Genomic DNA, 18,936 nt, shown 5'->3' on the forward strand with positions numbered 1-18,936 from the left:
ACTGTCTCCAGGATGGGCAATGGCAGCCTCACCCATACGCTCTGTTTGTTTTCTCTATCTGGAATGCCCTTTTGCCGACCTTGTCTAGGAAACTTTACTGGACTACTCTAGTTGGCACTGGGAGCCAATGCCACCAGGTTACTCAGACTGCCTGACTAGCCGAGACCAGCCCCACGGGTGTGTGCACCGAGGAAGGACACTGGACAGTGGGCTGACCTGATTGGAGCCAGGGTTGGGAACGTTGATGATCCCTGCCGCCTGCTTGGCCTGCAGGTAGGTGATGAAGGCAGCCTTGAGGGACTCGGTCTGGCTCACGACGTCGTCTTGGTCTCGGCCACATGGTAGAGCCAGCAGCAGACAGTAATCTGTCTCCACCTGGGGCAGAGGCAGCTATCAGTGATCAGGGGCCTCCTCCCAAAACAGCAGCCCACACGGAGGCCTGCCCAACCCAGGGGAGTTGACTCCTAAATCCACAAAAGTCCCTACCTCTGAGATGACAAAGTCCACCCTCATGTTTGTTGAATGAAAAAGCACCTTATTTCTGGGTCTAGAGACATTTTACACCCCCAGTGGAGACAACATGACCTTCATCAACCACTTCAAAAATGCCATTACTGCAGGGCCGACCCTGGTGGTGCAGTGGTTAAGAGCACGCATTCCGCTTCAGCGGCCCGGGGTTCGCCGGGTCCAATCCCGGGTGCCGACGTGGCACCACTTGGCAAGCCATGCTGTGGCAGGCGTCCCACATATAAAGTAGAGAAACATAGGCATGGGTGTTAGCTCAGGGCCAGTCTTCCTTAGCAAAAAGAGGAGGATTGGCAGCAGATGTTAGCTCAGGACTAATCTTCCTCAAAAAAAAAAAAAAGCCATTACTGCACCCCATGATAAGCCAAGGAGACAGGCAGGTGGAGGTCACCCATCACTTCCATCCCTGTGGGTGGGACAGTTGCTCACCTGGGCCTGAGCCTTACCGTCATCCTTCGGGCAACCCCTTCCAGCTGTGAGGCCTCCAGCCGCATCCTCTGGGCAATCCTCAGTGGGGGGCCTCCTTCAGAGAGGGGCAAGGACCGATGGGCCAGGACATTGTTGCCGGAGACGAAGTGGAGCTGCACAGCAGCTGTGTCATTCTTCAGGGCCAGCAGGCCCTGCCACACAATGGGGTACTTCTGCTCACAGGGAAACAAACAGGATAGTGAGCTCATGGCTGGAGAGCAGAGCCATGCTGGACATGGCCCTAGGCAGCAGCTCGCCGGTCTAAGTCAAGCGGGGATCTTAGGACATTTAACACAGCTCACAGCTTGGAGGGCAGTAGGGGAGACCCCTGCCCAGGCTTACCTTCAGAAGCTGGACCATATCCACAGGCCTCTGGGAAGTCAAGTGTGGAGAGGAATCTTGTTTCGGGGTGGCCTGGGCTTCAGGATGCGGCAGAGCCAGTCCTGGAGGGGTGCTGGGGCCTGAGGTTGTGGGGACAAACAACGGCTGCTTTGGGGCAGCCTGAGCAGGCAGAGGGGCCGGGAGGTCAGGCTTCATAGAGACCGACACGGGGGAAGGATAAGAGGTCTGGCTTGCTTCCGCCTGTGCCCTCTGAACCTGGGCATGAGGCTCAGCTGGCCTGTTTGTAGGTATGGTTGGGAGGCGAGGCTGCTCTACTCCTGTCTGGGTCCCCTTCGCCTCCTGGGAGACCTGAGGCATCTTGCTGCTTGATGGCTGGCCTGGCTGGCTGAGCTGGGAGGGCTGCGCAGGCTGGGCAGGCTGTGTAGACTGTGTGGGCTGGGCAGGCTGTGTAGACTGCACAGGCTGAGTGGGCTGTAAGGGCTCACCTTCAGGAGGGGGGCCCTGGAGTTGGGCAGGAAGAGAAAAGGACAGTCAGAATCTGTTAAGCACAACATCGTGCCCTCAACTAACTGGCCATGGGCCCTGGGCAGGGTTAGCTGCAGGGCATCTCCTGTCAGCCAGGCCCAGGGAAGGGGCTTTAGCCTGACTGTGATGCTCCCGGGCATTCAGGATTGACAGTTCTGCTAAAACGAGGTCACCTATTCCCTGTCCCCCGACCCCCGCAAGCAGGGACCACCACTACAGGTTCCTACAAAGAGCACTTTCCCAAGTCCGTCAGCTCTCCATGCTGTGATCTGCTCCCTTCGTCCCAAAATTCAGGAAGCTCTTTAAGCTTAGCCACGTATTTTAGGGACCTGACTGGCACCTGACCTATTATTTGGACCAGAACGGTGACTTTTGGCACTCTCACCTGAGCAGGAGCCTTGGCGCGGGAAGGCAGGCCAATGGGGGCAGCAGCAGGAAACTGTGTGTGTGTGAGCTGAGCCGGGCCGTGGTACGTACGGATGTCTCCATATCTGTACTCTTGGAAGAGCTCCCCGCTGGAATGCACAATCTGCACCCCATGGGTCACCACCACAGGTGGGGTCAGAGGCAGCCCCTGGAGCTGGTTGCTGGGGGTGACTGTGAGGATTCGGGCCTCACCGTGAGGGGCAGGGGCAGGGGCTGCTTTGGCATCTGCTGTCTTGGCAGCTTCTTTTCCTGGCTGCTGAGGGGCCTTGCTGGCTGGTGGCACCTTCACCACCCCGTCTGCTGCCCGGGGCTGCTCACTGACTGCCGTCACATGGGGATGCACCATGATCCTCACATCCCGGGGCACGGTGTATGGATGCAGTCGGTACTCAGACTGCATGACCAGCACCTCTGACTGCACAGGGGCTGTGGCTCGAGCGACAGGGAGGTGATAATGTACTTCTTCCTCTGGAGAGTGCTGGGAGGCCAGGGCAGGCACACCAGCTGTGGCTGGCTGGGGTGTGCCCGCACGCTGTGGGGCCCTGACCTCTATTTGCTGGGGCTGCAGTGGGGCCCGAGGAGAGTGAAGTGTCTCTGGCCGGATGCTGTAGGTGATGCTGGGCAGCGTGGGTGTGTTCATTCTCACCTCGCCCTGGGACAGGTGGCTAAGGGAAACGGTCTGGGTGATGCTGTGGGGTGGCATGATGACAGACTGCTCTGGGTGTATGCTAGAGATGAACTGAGGCACAGGAATGCCTGCAGCCAACATGACTGTGGCATTAGTAGAGAGAGGAGTGGATGTGGTGGTGCTAGGGTGGCTTGCCCTTGGGAACGGAGATGGAACAGGTCCACTGGGTCGAGGAGAATGTGCATCTGGCTTTGTAGCCGCCAAATGGGAGACAGTTCGATCTGTTGGGGTACTGGGCCCCGAGGTGACATGGTTCACTTCTGCAGGCAGTTTGCTGGGCAGAGCAGGAGGGTGGTGGGGAGTGAGAGTGGACCCCAGGTTAGCTGGCTGAAGGACCTTGGTCTCTATTTTGAGGGTGACGGGGTCAGCAAGCTTTTTATTAGTGGTGACTATGCTTGGGGTCAGAACCAGCTGATTGTGAACCAGCACTGGGGGTGTGTTTATGCCCTGGGTGAGAACCTTCACTGTGCCACCCTGGGTGACAGGTGTGGACACAGAGAGGTGAATGGGTTCAGGCTTCTCCAAGGATGGACGGTCAGCCTTCACAGATGAAATCACAGGAGATGCATTGTACGTCTGGGCAGTCAGTACCAGAGTGGAATGGGTGGCCACATTTGCATAGCCCGAAGGAGCTGGAGGGCCTTTGGGCAGAGGCTGCGATGGTGCGACAGAATCAGGCTTGACCTGAGACTTGGATACCGACTGTTGAAATTCAATGTCCATTGCACTCGCTGGAGGGATCTGGCTGATCTTGGCGCTGATCCGCTGTGGGCCTTCAGTCTTCTGCCCTGAATAGCTCAGAAGGACAACCCCCTCTGAAGTGTTCACACGCAGCCCAGCACCAGAGCCTGTTTCCGCCGAACGGTCGTCAATTACAGACATAGACCCTGGGTGGAACCGACTATTTTCGTTACTGCTTGATCTCTGTTTGCACTTTGCTGAGGATGCAATCACTGCGCCTGTCACAGTCACTGCACCTGTTGTTGTGGCAGTCACACCACCAGATGCAGCAGTCACCGCACCTGATGTGACTGTCACTGCACCTGTGGCGGCATTCACTGCCCCAGCAGCAGCACTCACCACACCCGTGGCGGTGTTCACGGTGCCCACAGTGGCGTTCACCGGAGCGGTGAGAACGTTCACTGGACCCGTCAGAACGTTCACTGGCCCCTTCAGGACGTTCACGGGGCCCGCAGGAGTGTTCACCAAACTTTTCAGCGTGGTCACTGAGCCCTTCACAGGGCCTTTCAGGGCATTCACTGGCCCAGTCAGCGCATTCACTGGGACCAAGGAGACATTCACCAGGCCAGTAAGCGCACTCACCAAGCCAGTCAGGGTTTGAGGAGCTGGTTTTGCCAGAGTTATCTTTTGTGAATTCTCCAAATCAATGCTGACAGGCATCCGGCTAATGACAGAAGTAATTTTGGGAGCAATGACTGGAGCCACCTTTTCTTTGTCAGTGGCTACTAGAACCTCTGAGGCCTGTGTATCGGAGGTGTTTGTTACTGGATTTGCTGGTTTTTCTTCTAAAAGAGGCTTTTTAGATTCAACTTGAGGGGGTGGCGCCTCATGCAGGCAAGGGGCAGCACTGACAGGCTCAGCAATGGCAGTTGTGACGCTTGTGGAAGTGATGCCCGTGGCAGATACATATTTGGGGTCCATGAGGATCTTTCTCAGCGTACTGGAGCTGGTGTCGATGTCAGAGGCTTTTGTGTCTGGGGGAAGAGCTGGAGAGGGGGTGGACTGAGCCCGCGGCTCCTCCTGCCTTGTGATCCACTCTGTCACCTTAGTAGGGGGACTCTGGTGTGGGATCCCCCCAGAGGCAACAGGGGGTGGGAGCTTTGCTGCAGTTACAGAAGGAATTGTGGGGGTAGGTATGCTTGAGTCACTGGGCGGGGTCACTGGGTCACTCTCAATGATGGAATGCACCTTGAATCTGGCCTGAGGCTCATCCTCCATGGGCACGGGCTGCGATGGGGGGAGAGGGTCTGGGAGCACAGACACTTTGGTTGGAGTCTTTTCTTCAACACTGCTTTCTTGGGACAAGTTTTCCACGGATGGAGTCTTGCTTGGGTCAGAAGCACAGGACTCAGGGAGAGGGGACTGGGGCTTTTCACTCTGCTTTTCTTCCTGTGGAGTTTCTGGGGGTTGTGCCGTCGTCCCCTCACTTGTAGCAGGACTCGTGCTTGGCACTTGGTCAGGTGCCAGGACACGGGTCTCTGCAGTACTCCCTGTTTTCTTGTTTGTGTTCCGTTTGCGGCGGGATCGAGTTGTCTTCTGGCGCCCTTTGTCTTTCCGAGCAACAGCAACTTCCGCTTCTTTCGATCCTTTGGCTTCTGGCACTGGGTGGGACGTTTCGCTGCTCTTCCCTCTGGCTTCCTTGGTATCTGCTGAGCCCACTGATGGGTCAGGGGTGCTGTCTGGTGGCCCAGAAGATTCTGTAGCAGCCTCAGTCTCCAAGATGCCAGATACGGCCTCATCGGTCTCAGGCTCCATTCCTTCCTCAGGAGACTGCAGCACTTGAGAATGGGGCTGCAGACCTGTCTGAGATTCTGCAGGGTAAGGTGGAGGTGCTGGGAAGTTTTCTGGCTCCCCAGAAATGTCATTGATGATTGAACCAATGGCCGCAGCCAGTTCGGTTTCACTTGCTTGGTGTGCAGGCTTGTTCCCGTCCTCAGCAAGGCCCTCTGGTGCATCTGTGGCTGCCGCCTTGAAAGCTGCAGCGGCAGACGTTTCAGTGAGCTTGGCGATGTTCTCCACGGCCTGCTCCAGCTCCATCTGCTTGGATAACTGCTTGGCTTCTGGGGACGGCTTAGAGGCAGGCACATCTTCCTTCTCTGGTTCCTTGTCTGCATCAGCTGGACCACTGTTCAACTGGGATGATAAACTACCCTCCTTTTGGGGACTCTCGCTCTTCTCAGGCGAGACTGCCACAACCCCAGGTTCCTTCTCTGCTGCCAGCCCTGCAGAGCCTGCAGCCACAGCGGAACTGGCATTGGCATCCACATTTTTCAGATTTGCAGATCTGTCCACTGCTGACCGAGGGTTTCGAGATCTTCCTCTCTTTGACTTGGAGTTTTTTTCAGGGGCTGTTTTTTTCTCCACCACTTCAACTGGAGGGGTTTCAGGTGGATTTTTGTCTGTGCTAATTTCCTTTTTGTCACGTTTCTGTTCAGTACTTGCTTCTTCTTTATCAGTCTTGGATTTTGTGCTATTTTCTTTCACGTTTCCTTGGGGACTCATCTCGGTGGTGGCCTCAGGACGTTCAGCATCAACTTTTGGTTCATTTTTCCCCTTTTTCCCTTGTGGGCCACCAGCAGCTACTGATTTTTGGGATCTTGGGGATCTCCATCCCTCAGCTGGTTTGAGTGTTTCAACTGGTTCTTTCGCCTCGGCCTCATCGTCATCATCAGCTCGACGGCGTGTTTTTGGAGGCCTTCCCCTCCGAGGGGTAGTGGGAACTGCTGCAGCCTCCTGAAGCTCCCGCTCCAATCTCTTCCTTGTCACTCTCGGTTGCTCGGTGGGCTCTTTGACTGGAGAGCGGCTCTCGTGGTCACCCATGGTGGCATAGACACTCCTTACATTCCGGCGCCTTGTTCGGCTGAGGGGCAAACTTGGCTCAGGGTGTTCAGGGTCTGCAGCTGAGTTTTTAGAGGCAGTCCTTGTAATCTTCTCTGCCTCCATCTTCAATTCTAAGAGCTTCTGTGCTTCTCCTCGCGGAGAATTGGACCGCTTGAGTTTTTCTCGATCTATCCTCTCACTCTTCCTTGTGACAGGCTTCTCCACGATACTTGCTGCAGCTGCCTGAATGGGGGTCTTGGAACGTTTACTTTTGTTTGGCTTTTTATCTTTTGCAGCAACTGGAGGATCAACCTCTATATCTTCAGCAGCTTGAGGCTGAACCTCAGGAACAACTTCAGCTTTTTGATTTGCATTAGGCTCAACATTAGCAGTTGAATCTGGCTTCTCCACTTTTGGCTCATCAGCTTCCTCAGGCTTCTGAGTCGGATTTGAAAGTGGTTGGGTACTATCAGGCTCTGGATCTGCAGTGATCTCTACCTGGGAAAATGAGGCCCCAGGAGTTGGAGGCTTTGCATCCAGATAAGGCAGCTGATCAACTGATGAATTTTCTTCAACAACTGAAGGAGTCCCGGCAGCATCTTTCTTGGTGTCCACTCCTGGGGGCAAGTCAACTGGTTCAGGTTGCTCCACAGCAATGGGAGCCAGTTCAGATACAGGTTTTGCTTCTTCTGAGACAGAGGCTGGCTCCATGGTCTTCTCTTCTGTCACTGAAGACACCTCTTCTGTTTTTTCACCAGCTGTCTTCTCCACTGATGCTGCTGACTCTGGCGTTACAACTGTGACACTAGGAGGCCCAACAGAAGATGGAGTTTTCAGTTCTGACTCTTTAGTCTCAGAAGCAGATTCTGGGGTCTTGGGATGATCCTCTGTATCTTCCTGTTTCTCAGCCTCTTTGGGTTTTTGGTCTTTTTCTTTTTCTTTCTGTTGCATTCGTGTGAGCTCCATAAATCTGCTATGGAAAAGAACTACTGGCTCTTGAATCAAATCAGCTGTGCTGTTTGCTCCATCAGATGCCTGCCTCCCGTACAACCTGCCAGAAATGAAGTCAGGTTCTTCATCTTTTCTCTCTAGATGCTGCAGTCGCTTGGAATCTTGTTCAAAGATTGAGCTGTGTAAAAAACGAGAAGCAAATAATTCTTGCCTTTCCTGTTCTTCTTCTTTATGATCATCTTTTTTATCATCCATTTTTCCTTCTGAATCAGTCCGAATTTTCTTCTTTTTCATGTACCAGGATGGAATAGGTCTTGGAGCAGAGTCAACCTTTTCTTTATCTTTGCTGTTTCGAAAATTAGCAAATCGGGAGTCCCAATCGAGAAAAGACCAATTTTCTTCTCGAGATGAAGAGAGGGATTTAGCTCTTTCAAGCAAAGCCTTAGTGTCTGGTGTGATTGTCTTATCCAATGCAAAAGAATAAAATTTATTCCTTTCTAAAGAACTAGAGAGTCTTTCATCTCGCTCACGTAGTTTGTCTTCTCTGTCCCTCAATAAAAAAGACAATCGAGAACTTTCATATAATGCAGAGGCCCTGGGTGAGTGGGATTTGTGTTCAGCATCTTCATCAGAATCAGAAGGCACCTCACCAGGTTCCAAGTCACGTACGGACCTCTTTCGAAGGCTGTCTCTCTTAATTATGCTGTTTGGGAAACTCACATCAAATCTGCCGGCATCTTGTTTCATTTGAGAGTCCCAGCGATTTAGTTCATCTTCAGAATGCAAAACAGTTAGCTTTATTTTGGCCATGTCTGCCATCTGTTCTCTCCTGCTAGAATCATAAGGATTAAACTTTAAGGACTCTTCCCTGACTGTTATATTAGAATAGGGGAGACCTTTTTCATCTACTTTAGGAGACCCTTTAACTGACATTAGCCTAGGGGAGCTTATGGGGTCATCTTCTTCATGGAAAGAACCATGTCGGATACTGGGAGAGCCACCAGTCCTTTCAGAATCTTCACTGATTTGGCGTGAACTTCTGTAATTCCTTTCTCTCTTGGTGCAGATATCAAAATCAACATGGTCCATCCTCTTCTTTTTGCTGGGAGGAGAGTCATCAGTGACATCTTGAGGAGGTTTGCCGACCTCGTGAACAAGACTACGTCTTTCATATTCATCTACATCTTTTTTAGGACTGCCAAACTTCTCAGACTTGGCTATTTCCATCTCCATCTGCTGTTTTCTACGACTCTGCTCCATTTGTTTTCGGTAACTCTGTGTGTGATCAATATCAATGCCAATTTTTTCTTCAGTATTTACTGAATGTGGTTTCTCTTGGCCTGATTTACATTCAAGTGTTTCATCACGAAGACTGCAATGGTTCTTCCTAATATCTTCTCTCTCTGGTCCTTGATCATCTAATAGCTGCAGCTGTTTGAGCTGTGGTTTTGAAGGAGTGGGTTTTTTTGATTGGATTTCTTGATTTTCCACAGATTCACCTACTGGTTCTCCTAGCCTTGCTTGCAGGTCTGAGTTGGGCCTTGAGCCAGTTCCAACAGAAATATTGGCAAGCTCCTGACAGTCTTTTGGGCTGGAAACAGCATTAAGTCTATCTAATTTTATTTTTTTAGATTCTCTTTTAAGAATTTCTTTCCTCACAGGTTTTCTTTCAGACTCTCCTTCCCTCAGCAGAATGACATCTCTAGATGAAATGTCAGGCTGCTTTTTTAAAAGCACCCGAGCATCCTCCATCTCTGGACTATTTTTCTTGACTTCTGCTTTTTGCCTTTCTGCTTTCAAATTGGAATCTGCAAAACGCCTTTTCCTTGCTTCCAGCTTCTCCAGATCCACAGTGCTGACCCCATCGGCAGTCTGCTCTGGTTTTAGGTGCTTCCTGGGTTTAAGCCTGCCTTCCTTTTCTACCACTTCTCCGTGGCTTGAAAGCCCCTTTTCCTTTGGCACTTTCATTCTAACAGATTCTGGTTTAGACAAGTCAGATTTCACAGGCTCCGTTTGAGAGACCTGAAGTTTCTGATCTAGGGCAGAAGACTTGACAGTGTCATTATCAAACTTGGCTTTAAGCTTTTCCAAAGGAGTGTGATCAATAACCTTCCCTTCTTTTTCTTTCACTCGAGTCAAAACCACACAAGGCATGAGTTCTAGGCGGTTTTTGGCTATTCCTTCCTTGTCAGCTTTGTCTCTGCTCAGTTTATTAGAACTCCTTGATTTTTCAGGGCTCTGTTCTCTCTCGTTTTCTTGGTCTGTTTCTGAAGACTGAGAACTAGGGGAATGAACTTTTCCTTTTCGTTTCTGCTTATCCGTTTTGTCCTTTTCCACTTTTTCCTTCCTTATTAAGCGTCTCTCTCTTTCCACTCTCTCGGGATCAAAAGTTCGTTCTTTATCTGTCTTTTCATTTTTTGTGTAACGTTCCAAACGAGATTTGTCAAGTTTATCATATCTTGGAGGGGAAAGTGAGCTACAGCTTCCACTCCGGTCTGAGGATCGGCTGTACATCCTCCTCTCAGAATCACTTGGCAACCTCTCTGACTGTGAGGGAGATGCGCCAGGACTCTGAGGGCGTCGCAAGTGCACTGGACTCTGACTGCGTTCAATGGGCCTCCTCTCGTGGTCTCTGTCCCGGTCAGACTCAAATCTTTCACGTTCTCTTTCCCGTTCCCTTTGCCTGTAACTGTATTCCCGAATATCTTGTTCATAAGGATCATTTCTGTAATCCCTGTATTCCCGAGGATCGTCATAATATCGTGATTCATAGTAGTCTCCTTGGTAAGTTTCCCATTCTGAATAAAATTCTCTCCCTCGAGGTGGATAGTCCCGTCTGGAATCCTCAGGATATGTACCTGGAGTACGAACATTCTCATAATATGTACGATCTTGGCTATAGTCATAAGATCCCCTTCGTTCCTCTCTGCCAAAAACCAAAAAAGAATATATTAGTTCTTTTTGTTTCCTTGCCACTTACACATGAAATCATGCATACAAGATTACAAAGTCCTGCCTCTGAAAATCTCTGCCATTATTTAATCATTAGTTAGACCTGCACTGTCCAATATGATAGCCACTAGCCCCATGTGGCTACTGAGAATGTGAAATTTGGCTAGTCTGAATTGAGATGTGAGTGTACATTATATACTCTACTTGGTAGATGTAGCTTAAAAAAAAAGAAACACTTCAATAATTTATTTAGAATGATTATATGTTGAAATGATAATATGTTAGTTTAGACATACTGAGTTAAATAAAATTTCACCTTTTCTTTTTATTTTTTAATGTGTCTACTAGAAAATTTCAGAGCACCTCTGTAACTTGCATGGTTTCTCTTGGACAGCAGAGCTTCAGCCGTAACTTATAATGAGCACCGTATTAGACAGTGTCACATCCCCACATTTCTAAGTCTTTCATAATTACTTTTCTTGCCAAAAGATATTCTTAGCACAACTTGGGAGACAAATGCACTGTTTGGAAAAACAGATAATTTAATTAAAATCTTCCCATCTATGTGACCTGTATGATACTGATAACACCTCTATCTCAATTCACAATTAAAAAACACATATTGGGGGCAAGTCTCCATGGGCTCAGTCTCGTCATTTGTAAAACGATAACTTGTCCTCATAAGGCTCTTAAGAAGATTAAATAAGATAACATTTGTAAAAACTTTCCTAGCATAATGCAAGGCACATACTTGGCTTTCAGTTAATGTTACTTTTTCCCAAGTGCTAACTAACAAATCGATGATTATAAGCTTTGTGAGAAGATTCCTCAACTGTGAAAGAATTCACCACCACGGCCAGCCCCATAGCCAAGTGGTTAATTTTGCGAGCTCTGCTTCAGTGTCCTGGGCTTCACCGGTTCAGATCCTGGGTGTGGACCTACATACCGCTCATCAAGCCACACTGTGGCGGTATCCCACATAGAAGAACTAGAATGACCTACAACTAGCATATACAACTATGTGCTGGGGCTTTGGGGAAGAAGGAAAAAAAAAAAAGAGGAAGATTGGCAACAGATGTTAGCTCAAGGCCAATCTTCCTCACCAAAAAAGAAGAAGAAGAAGAATTATTCACCATGGCTTTTCTCCCACAGTGACATGTCCCAGTGCATTCAAAAGAGGATTAAGTTTGCACACAAGACCATGTAGGGTGTATAAAATGAAATTCGTCTTAACAGGTCAATTCCTTCACTCTTGTTCACTCTCAGTTTTTGTTCTCTCAAGCAGGTATGGCTTGCTCCTTCTACAGAGTATTGCCATTAGTGGCTCACTGAAACATAACGAATCTAGAACTGAAGCCCCTAAGGGCATGAGCTTTTGTCTTCTTGGCCACAATTTCTCTAGCTCTTTTAACAGTGCTTGGCTCAAAGCAGTCACTCAAATATCTGTTGAGAGAATGAACCTTAGGAAAATATGTCAAAGCTGCTACTGTGTGATGTTCCAACCCATTTTCAACAGCAAAGGAAGCACCTAGACATAACAAACACTGGAAGCATCAAATAACACATTATTATATGCACTTATACTGAACTTTCTCAGTCCAACGACAATATTTTATGACCTATGAGATTTGGTTTAACTGGATGCAAGATGATCCTTCTACAGTTCCACAGGAATCAGATTCTTTGCCTAAATACTGGCCAGGCATCTTGCAAATAAATGTTACTAGGCATGAAATTAAGCTAGCTTAACTCCTTACCACCATAAATACAAACTCCAAGGAAGCATCATTTTCATATGTAGAAGTGAACACACTATACGCTTTCTAATATAAAGTGATTAAGACACCGAAAAGGGTCGTTGGTTTACTGCTCAGATTAATAGTAGGCTTGAACTCATATTTTAAAAATAGTCTCGATATTTTTGAAATTAAGCTAACTAAATTATATCCGAAAATACCAAAAAAGTTATAGAAGTCAAAGGTCTATGTGTAAACATTAGTGCTGGAGCACTGCTCACTTTAATAAATCACGGCTTTGCACCTATTTTGCTGGGCCCTATGACTACCAAAAGAAGTGAGCGTTCCTGCCCTCAAGGCACTCAACTTACGCAGGAGATAGTACACAACTGAGCACTTAGTCCTACGCACAGAAGACTCTGACAGGGTCCTCGAGGAACTCTGAAAGAACTCTGTTCACATGATCCAAACTACCACAAGTAGGTGGGAAACTTATCTAAGCATATTGTGACCCTGTAAATTCATCTTGAGAATCACTCTGGTCAAGTGTTAAGGCTCAATGCACTAGGAGGCAGGAGCCCTGGGTTTATTCCCAGCCCAAAGGTTTAGTAGCCTGTGACCTTAGCAGCAGAGTGATCTGATCTTCAATTCCCACCACAAGTAACACAGGACAAGAGTCGTGGCCCTACCTCCCTGACACAGTATTTGCGGGAATAAGTGAAATACATTCTATTCTTACACTGCAGAGCCCTATGAAAATGGATTATCGTTTGCATTCTCCTGAGCTCAACTAGCATTAGAAGTAAAGCACTTTTTTCATTCATGCATCAACTATTCAGTGGGATGACTTCCTTCCACTCTGTGGAAAGGCCAAAGATGCTCAAGTTCTACTGCAAGGAATGCATTCCACAAGCACTGTCATCTGAAACCAAATGCGGAAAACCGGGTCACAGTGAAGTCCCACACCCTCCTGCTTCCTCCTTTAGCAGATCAACTCCATTCAACAGGGAGAAATACCCATGGGTAAGAACTGAAGAACAGAGCTGGATCATCAGTAAAATGAGTGAATTTAAGGGGTAATATACAAAAATTAACACCCACATAGCATTATCCAACTCTGATAAGACACTCATCTTTGAAAAATATTTAATGTATGCACAGAGGATTTTAATGGATTTTTTTATGTCTTAGGCACCACTAGACCACCACACTTCCCACTCACTTACGGGTCAGAATTCCCATCAGCACTTCAAGTACTAACGATGACTTCAAACGACTACTTGCAGAGCCAGGATTGAGAACTTTTTTTCTCCCTCTACAGACACAGATATTCTCCTGCAAATGCACACACAGGCTCATGCTCGCTCGCTCTCACACACACACGCACATATACACAACTGATACAGAAGAAGTCTTGGATCAAGACTTTTTGGCTGGAGAACTGTTGATTTTTGATCTTCTGGAATGTGGATTCCATCAAAACCTTAGAAGTTCAAGCTTTTGGGAATTTGGCTTGAGGGACATTTTTCATTTAAAAACCTCCCAAGTACTCAATGACCATTACACAACATTCCACGAGGAAGTGACTCAGAAATATTTACCTTCTGTGATTTAAACAAAAACAAAGTGGCAAGAAGAGGCAGTAAAAAGGGAATGCATTCAGCAGGTTCTGGGAGCACAATCAGAATTTGGCTCATCCTTGTCACAGAGCCCTTTTATACGTGAAATTGAGCCTCTAAAGCCATATTTCACATATGGCCTTTTGTCTAACGCATGTATGTAAGGGTGGAGATCCAGTGGTCACATTCCAGGAGACTCAATCACAGAGGCATGTTTGGACAAACAGCTTGATGATCATATGTATAATTTCCATTTTTAACTGTGATCATCTATTCAAGAAACTGCTAACATTATCTTAGGATGTTTTAATATATCTTGTCTAAAAAAGAACCAGGCACAGTTTTGGGAAAGTCTTTAGCTAATGGAGAGTGTGATTTAGATTGAGAGAGAAGTATACTGTTTCCTACAAGCAGCAGAAAAAAATACCAGATACTACAGTGCCATGACTGAAAAAATTATCAACGAGAAATAAGTTTTTTTGTTTGTTTGTTTTTGGGGGGTAAGGAAGACTGGCCCTGAGCTGGTTGTTACCAACCTTCCTCTTTTTGCTTGAGGAAGATTGTCACTGAGCTAACATCTGAGCCAAGTATGTGGGACATTGCCATAACACGGCTTGAGAGCGATATGTAGGTCCACACCCGGGATCCAAACCCATGAACCCCGGGCCGCCAAAGTGGATCACACAACTTAACCACTACGCCACCAGGCTGGCCTCAATAAGGTTTACTTTTTACATTGCTAAAGTTACCAATTTGTATATACTTTGGCTCACTAACTCACAAATTATTTAAGAGATCTGAATTTAAACCAAAGCTCTTGAGAGCCTTTTGAAAGTTCTTTTTATTATTATTAATAGCATGAGCACATGCATGGTAACAACCTGGATGTTGTCATTACTAAATATATAGGGTATTTAATAGTTTTTAATGCACTTCAACATGTTATATTTAATCCAAAAGTGTAAGGCAGGATGACTTGTCCATAAAAGTTATAATCTGGCAAAACAGTAACTCTTTCAAATTGTAGGAGGATTCAGTGAGAAGTGTAAATAGGTTACCCCAACTCCCATGAGCCACATGAAAACTAGAATCATAAAAATAATTTTTTTCCACGTTTTTGTGTGTTTGTTTTTGAGGGGATAAAATGGAAGAGATTTTTGGGGGGTGAGAGTAGAAATAAGTAGTGAAAAATAAAACTTAATCCCATCTAAACTTTATGCATTAGAAATTTTAAAATTCAAGTTATGCTGATAGGTTTAAAATACATACCTTCTTTCTGCTAACATTTCATAAAAGTCTCTGATATCTTGACCAGATTTTTCCATACAGTGATAAAATGCAAGCTGACTTTCCCGATTTGCAAAATCCACCTAAAAAAAAAAGAAGAGCAGATGTTTGATTCAAGTTTCATATTTTAATGAGGGAAAGTGTTATCAAATTTGAAAATTCTTCCCCAAACTCCTCTGGTTAAATTTTAAGAAAAAGCAATCTATCTCAATTAAATGAAATAGTCCTCATAACTGAAACTATATTTTGTTAACCTGAAATCTCTCTCAAATTCTACACAAATCTTGATAAAGAAGTATAATTTAAAGTTACAGAACCCAGTCCTGAAGGAGTGGAAAAAGCAAACTAGAAACGGAAACAATACCTATCAGAATTCTAAGTTGTCAATTAAACAATCAGATCATCTAAATCCAGCAATCTCTGTTGTACATAAATTTGCTGGAACCATAGTTAGAACATAAAATTAAATGTGGAAGAACATTTAAACTTTACTCACAGCTCACTTTACTCAGTCACTGGAGCTATGATACCCATCATGTGTCACTATCTCATTTTCAAGACTTATTTCAATCTAACCATCACAGTTATTAAGTACATAAATTCCTTCAAGCTTCATGAACAAAAGTTTTTAAACAAAAACATCAGACAAAAGAGCATACTTTTAGTGGTTACCCACTCTTTAGGAGAGAAGGAAAGAAGAGGAAAGCATCATTCAGGAAGCTGGACTGACACTTCAAGCTCCTGGGTGTGCAGATACCCACAGGTGACTGCGGGCCAGCCTGCACCAAGAGTATACACGTGAGCATCAGGTACCCGGGGCAGAGGGAAGTACAGTTCCTCGAATGAGAGGATTTTTAGGAAAGGTTCTGTGGCTAATACTTTAAAAGACCCTGTGCCCTCAAGTAGCTGAGTATTAAAATTGTAAAAACTCCCTTAAAAACTGAGGACATACAATACATGTCCTATAAACTATTCCTCTTGCTGGCCACCTACAAAATGCCAGTAACTAAGAGTGGGATCTGAATACGATTTTGTTTTGCTTCTGTTTAAAGTCATTCTGCACACCTTAATTTTATTCCCACCAATTTTCCTCCCCTTGGTCTCTTTTACAGCTGCTTGTGCATATTCAATTTCATTGTAGAGAACCAGGGCCATGCCTTTTAAGCGGTCAAACACCACCTGTGAAAAACAAGAAAACAAAACAAAAACCAAATAAGAACCTCATCCAGGGGCCGGCCCCGTGGCTGAGTGGTTAAGTTCGCGCGCTCCGCTTCGGCGGCCCAGGGTTTCACCCGTTCGAATCCTGGGCACAGACATGGCACTGCTCATCAAGCCATGCTGAGGCAGCAATCCCACATGCCACAACTGGAAGGACCCACAAATAAAAAAGATACACAACTATGTACCAGGGGGCTTTGGGGAGAAAAAGGAAAAGTAAAATCTTTAAAAAAAAAAAAAAACAAAGAAAGAAAGAAAAAAAAAGAGCTTCTTCCACTAGTCTTAGTGTCAGTCCCAACAAAATCCTAAGTCACAAGAACACTGCCAAGAAAAAAAAATATATATTATTCTAGAAAAAGTTTCAGGCTTTTCCTGATGATGCATGTTGTAGTGCAAACACAATAAAATGTGTAGGGACTGTTTAAAATCATGAATATTGTAGCTTGAAGTATTATGCCTTTATTTTGCTTTTCTGTATTTTACTTTGTTTTCCATGTTGACTGAGTACTTAATTTAAATAAGCATGCTTCTAGTTTTGGCTCAAAAAATCAACATCCTTGAAAAAGCAAAAAAATGTAGAGTACTCTGAATCAACAATAAATTTCAGTGAATTTTGGCCAAAAGTAGCACTATTGTCTTAAAGCTGCTAGAGTTTTATTTATATTAGCAGTCTTTAAGATAGTGTACTTCTTCAAACAACAAAAGCTACATTTAAAGAAATGTCGAAGATATGCAACATACTCATCACAGTGTCAATCTGTTTTCAAGCAGTTAAAGCTTTACCTTCACATAATGGGATGAGGTCCAGAGACCTTTCTCCTGCTATGTTTGTGGGAGTGTTACATAACAAATATTGGTTAGATGAATACTCAGTTGTGTTAACGTCCCTGTAAAATCATTTAAAAAAAAAATCAAGTCTAATGACATATTAGTGTGAATGTGAATAATCACATAATAAGACAATCTAATTTTATTGTGAGATAAAATTATAAAAATCCCTAAGAAACATTCTATTTAATAGTATTATGCAGGGGCTGGCCCAGTGGCGCAGTGGTTAAGTTTCCACACTCTGCTTTGGCGGCCTAGGGTTCATCAGTTTGAATCCCCAGGGCTGACATGGCACCACTTGGCAAACCATGCCGTGGTAGGCGTCCCACATATAAAGTGGAGGAAGATGGGCACAGATGTTAGCTCAGGGCCAGTCTTCCTCAGCAAAAAGAGGAGGATTGGTGGCAGATGTTAGCTCAGGGCTAATCTTCCTCCAAAAAAAAAAAATAATAATAATAATAGTATTATGCAGATTAGTTTCAAAATTAATCATCTTAGCTGGTTCAAAATAGGTTTTCAAAATACTCATGTCATAAGCTAATAGATGCAAATGCCCTTCTAGACCAAATTTTGGAAAACAGAATTTTAATGTATGAGTTATTAAAGAAAAGGTCAGCACTAGAAATTGGGACTGAAAGGACAGAATAACCAGAAAAATGAGTTAGAAGTAACTTTAAATCACACATCACCCTTGCACTTACCTTTATCACAGGCCCATAGCGGCAGAAATGTCGAGTTAAATACTGATCCGACACGTTTGAAGAAAGCCCGTCTAACCAAACGCAGTTTGTAGGCATGCTCTTTCCAAAACCCAGCTGGATATAAAAGGTGAAATTTCTATTACTGAAGTCACCAATTATTCAACTACAGAATTCTGAGAAAACGTGTGTTCTGCAGGATCTTACCAAATCAACATCTCAAGTGAGAATCACCTGGTTAAATTCAAATAGAAATTTACAAAAAAGTAACCCTGCCTGGCTAAGCAATTATTAATTCAGATTATAGAATAACAGGATGAGGATGCAAAGAAGTGCATTACTTTTATGGGTATCTAACTCTACTACTGCAATTTTAAATAATCAGACATAAGCACAAAAACTCCAAATCTCAAAAACACAGCAAATTATAACAGCACAATAACTTATACAAATTCCTTTACCTTAAGACGATTATTTCCAAGGTATTCCCCATCCATCTTCTTAATAGCTTTACAAACGCTGGCAATATCACAGTACTGCAAGAATGCATACTGAGGAACTCCATTTACTTTCTTAATATCAATATCCTGAAAAAGCCAATGGATACCACTTAGTGATGTGCCAACAAGAAAATAAATCAAAATAAACCAAGTCCATATGAGGTGTACATTTCCCAAAATAGTCATATTCCTAGAAATCATTTTCTTACTTAAAATTATACATCTTAACACAACGATAAATTGTCTTAAAAACTATATAGCACAGCATTTGTAGTCACAAACCATGAAATCCTTCCCACGTGGAGCTCTGCAAAAGAGCAACCGCAGTGCAACTCAAAATTCAAAATTTAAAATCCACAATACCCGTGTTAAGGCAAATTTATGATAACAAAGAAAAGGCGGCCTATTTAATGAAAACTTAAGAAATAATTCCCTGCTGCAATATCTAAAATCTTTATTAGGGACAAGTCATATAAAATATAATATCAGAGAAGAGTAAAAATGATAATCAAGTTTTCAAAAAGTGATTTAAAATATGCAATCCTGAATTAGAACACTCATTCTATCAGTATATCTAACTGAACCAAGCCTCGTGATTGATAAATATAATTA

General features: G+C 45.2%; 1 protein-coding gene across 13 annotated transcripts in view; it reads right to left on the reverse strand.

Moving 5' to 3' along the window:
- The window catches only part of SPEN (spen family transcriptional repressor), an 87,423-nt gene that overhangs the window by 1,362 nt on the left and 67,125 nt on the right, over positions 1 to 18,936 (reverse strand). For all 13 annotated transcript variants that reach the window (XM_070602178.1, XM_070602152.1, XM_070602131.1 and 10 more), the window contains 8 exons: positions 18,286 to 18,411; positions 17,828 to 17,941; positions 16,146 to 16,259; positions 15,063 to 15,163; positions 2,246 to 10,412; positions 1,336 to 1,836; positions 972 to 1,166; positions 217 to 375 (listed from right to left, as the gene is read on the reverse strand). In XM_070602178.1, coding sequence (XP_070458279.1) covers positions 217 to 375; positions 972 to 1,166; positions 1,336 to 1,836; positions 2,246 to 10,412; positions 15,063 to 15,163; positions 16,146 to 16,259; positions 17,828 to 17,941; positions 18,286 to 18,411 — 9,477 coding nt within the window. The remainder of the gene's footprint in view (positions 1 to 216; positions 376 to 971; positions 1,167 to 1,335; positions 1,837 to 2,245; positions 10,413 to 15,062; positions 15,164 to 16,145; positions 16,260 to 17,827; positions 17,942 to 18,285; positions 18,412 to 18,936) is intronic.

This window comes from Equus przewalskii, chromosome 2 (genome assembly GCF_037783145.1).
Source record: "Equus przewalskii isolate Varuska chromosome 2, EquPr2, whole genome shotgun sequence".
Classification (NCBI taxonomy): Eukaryota; Metazoa; Chordata; class Mammalia; order Perissodactyla; family Equidae; genus Equus; species Equus przewalskii.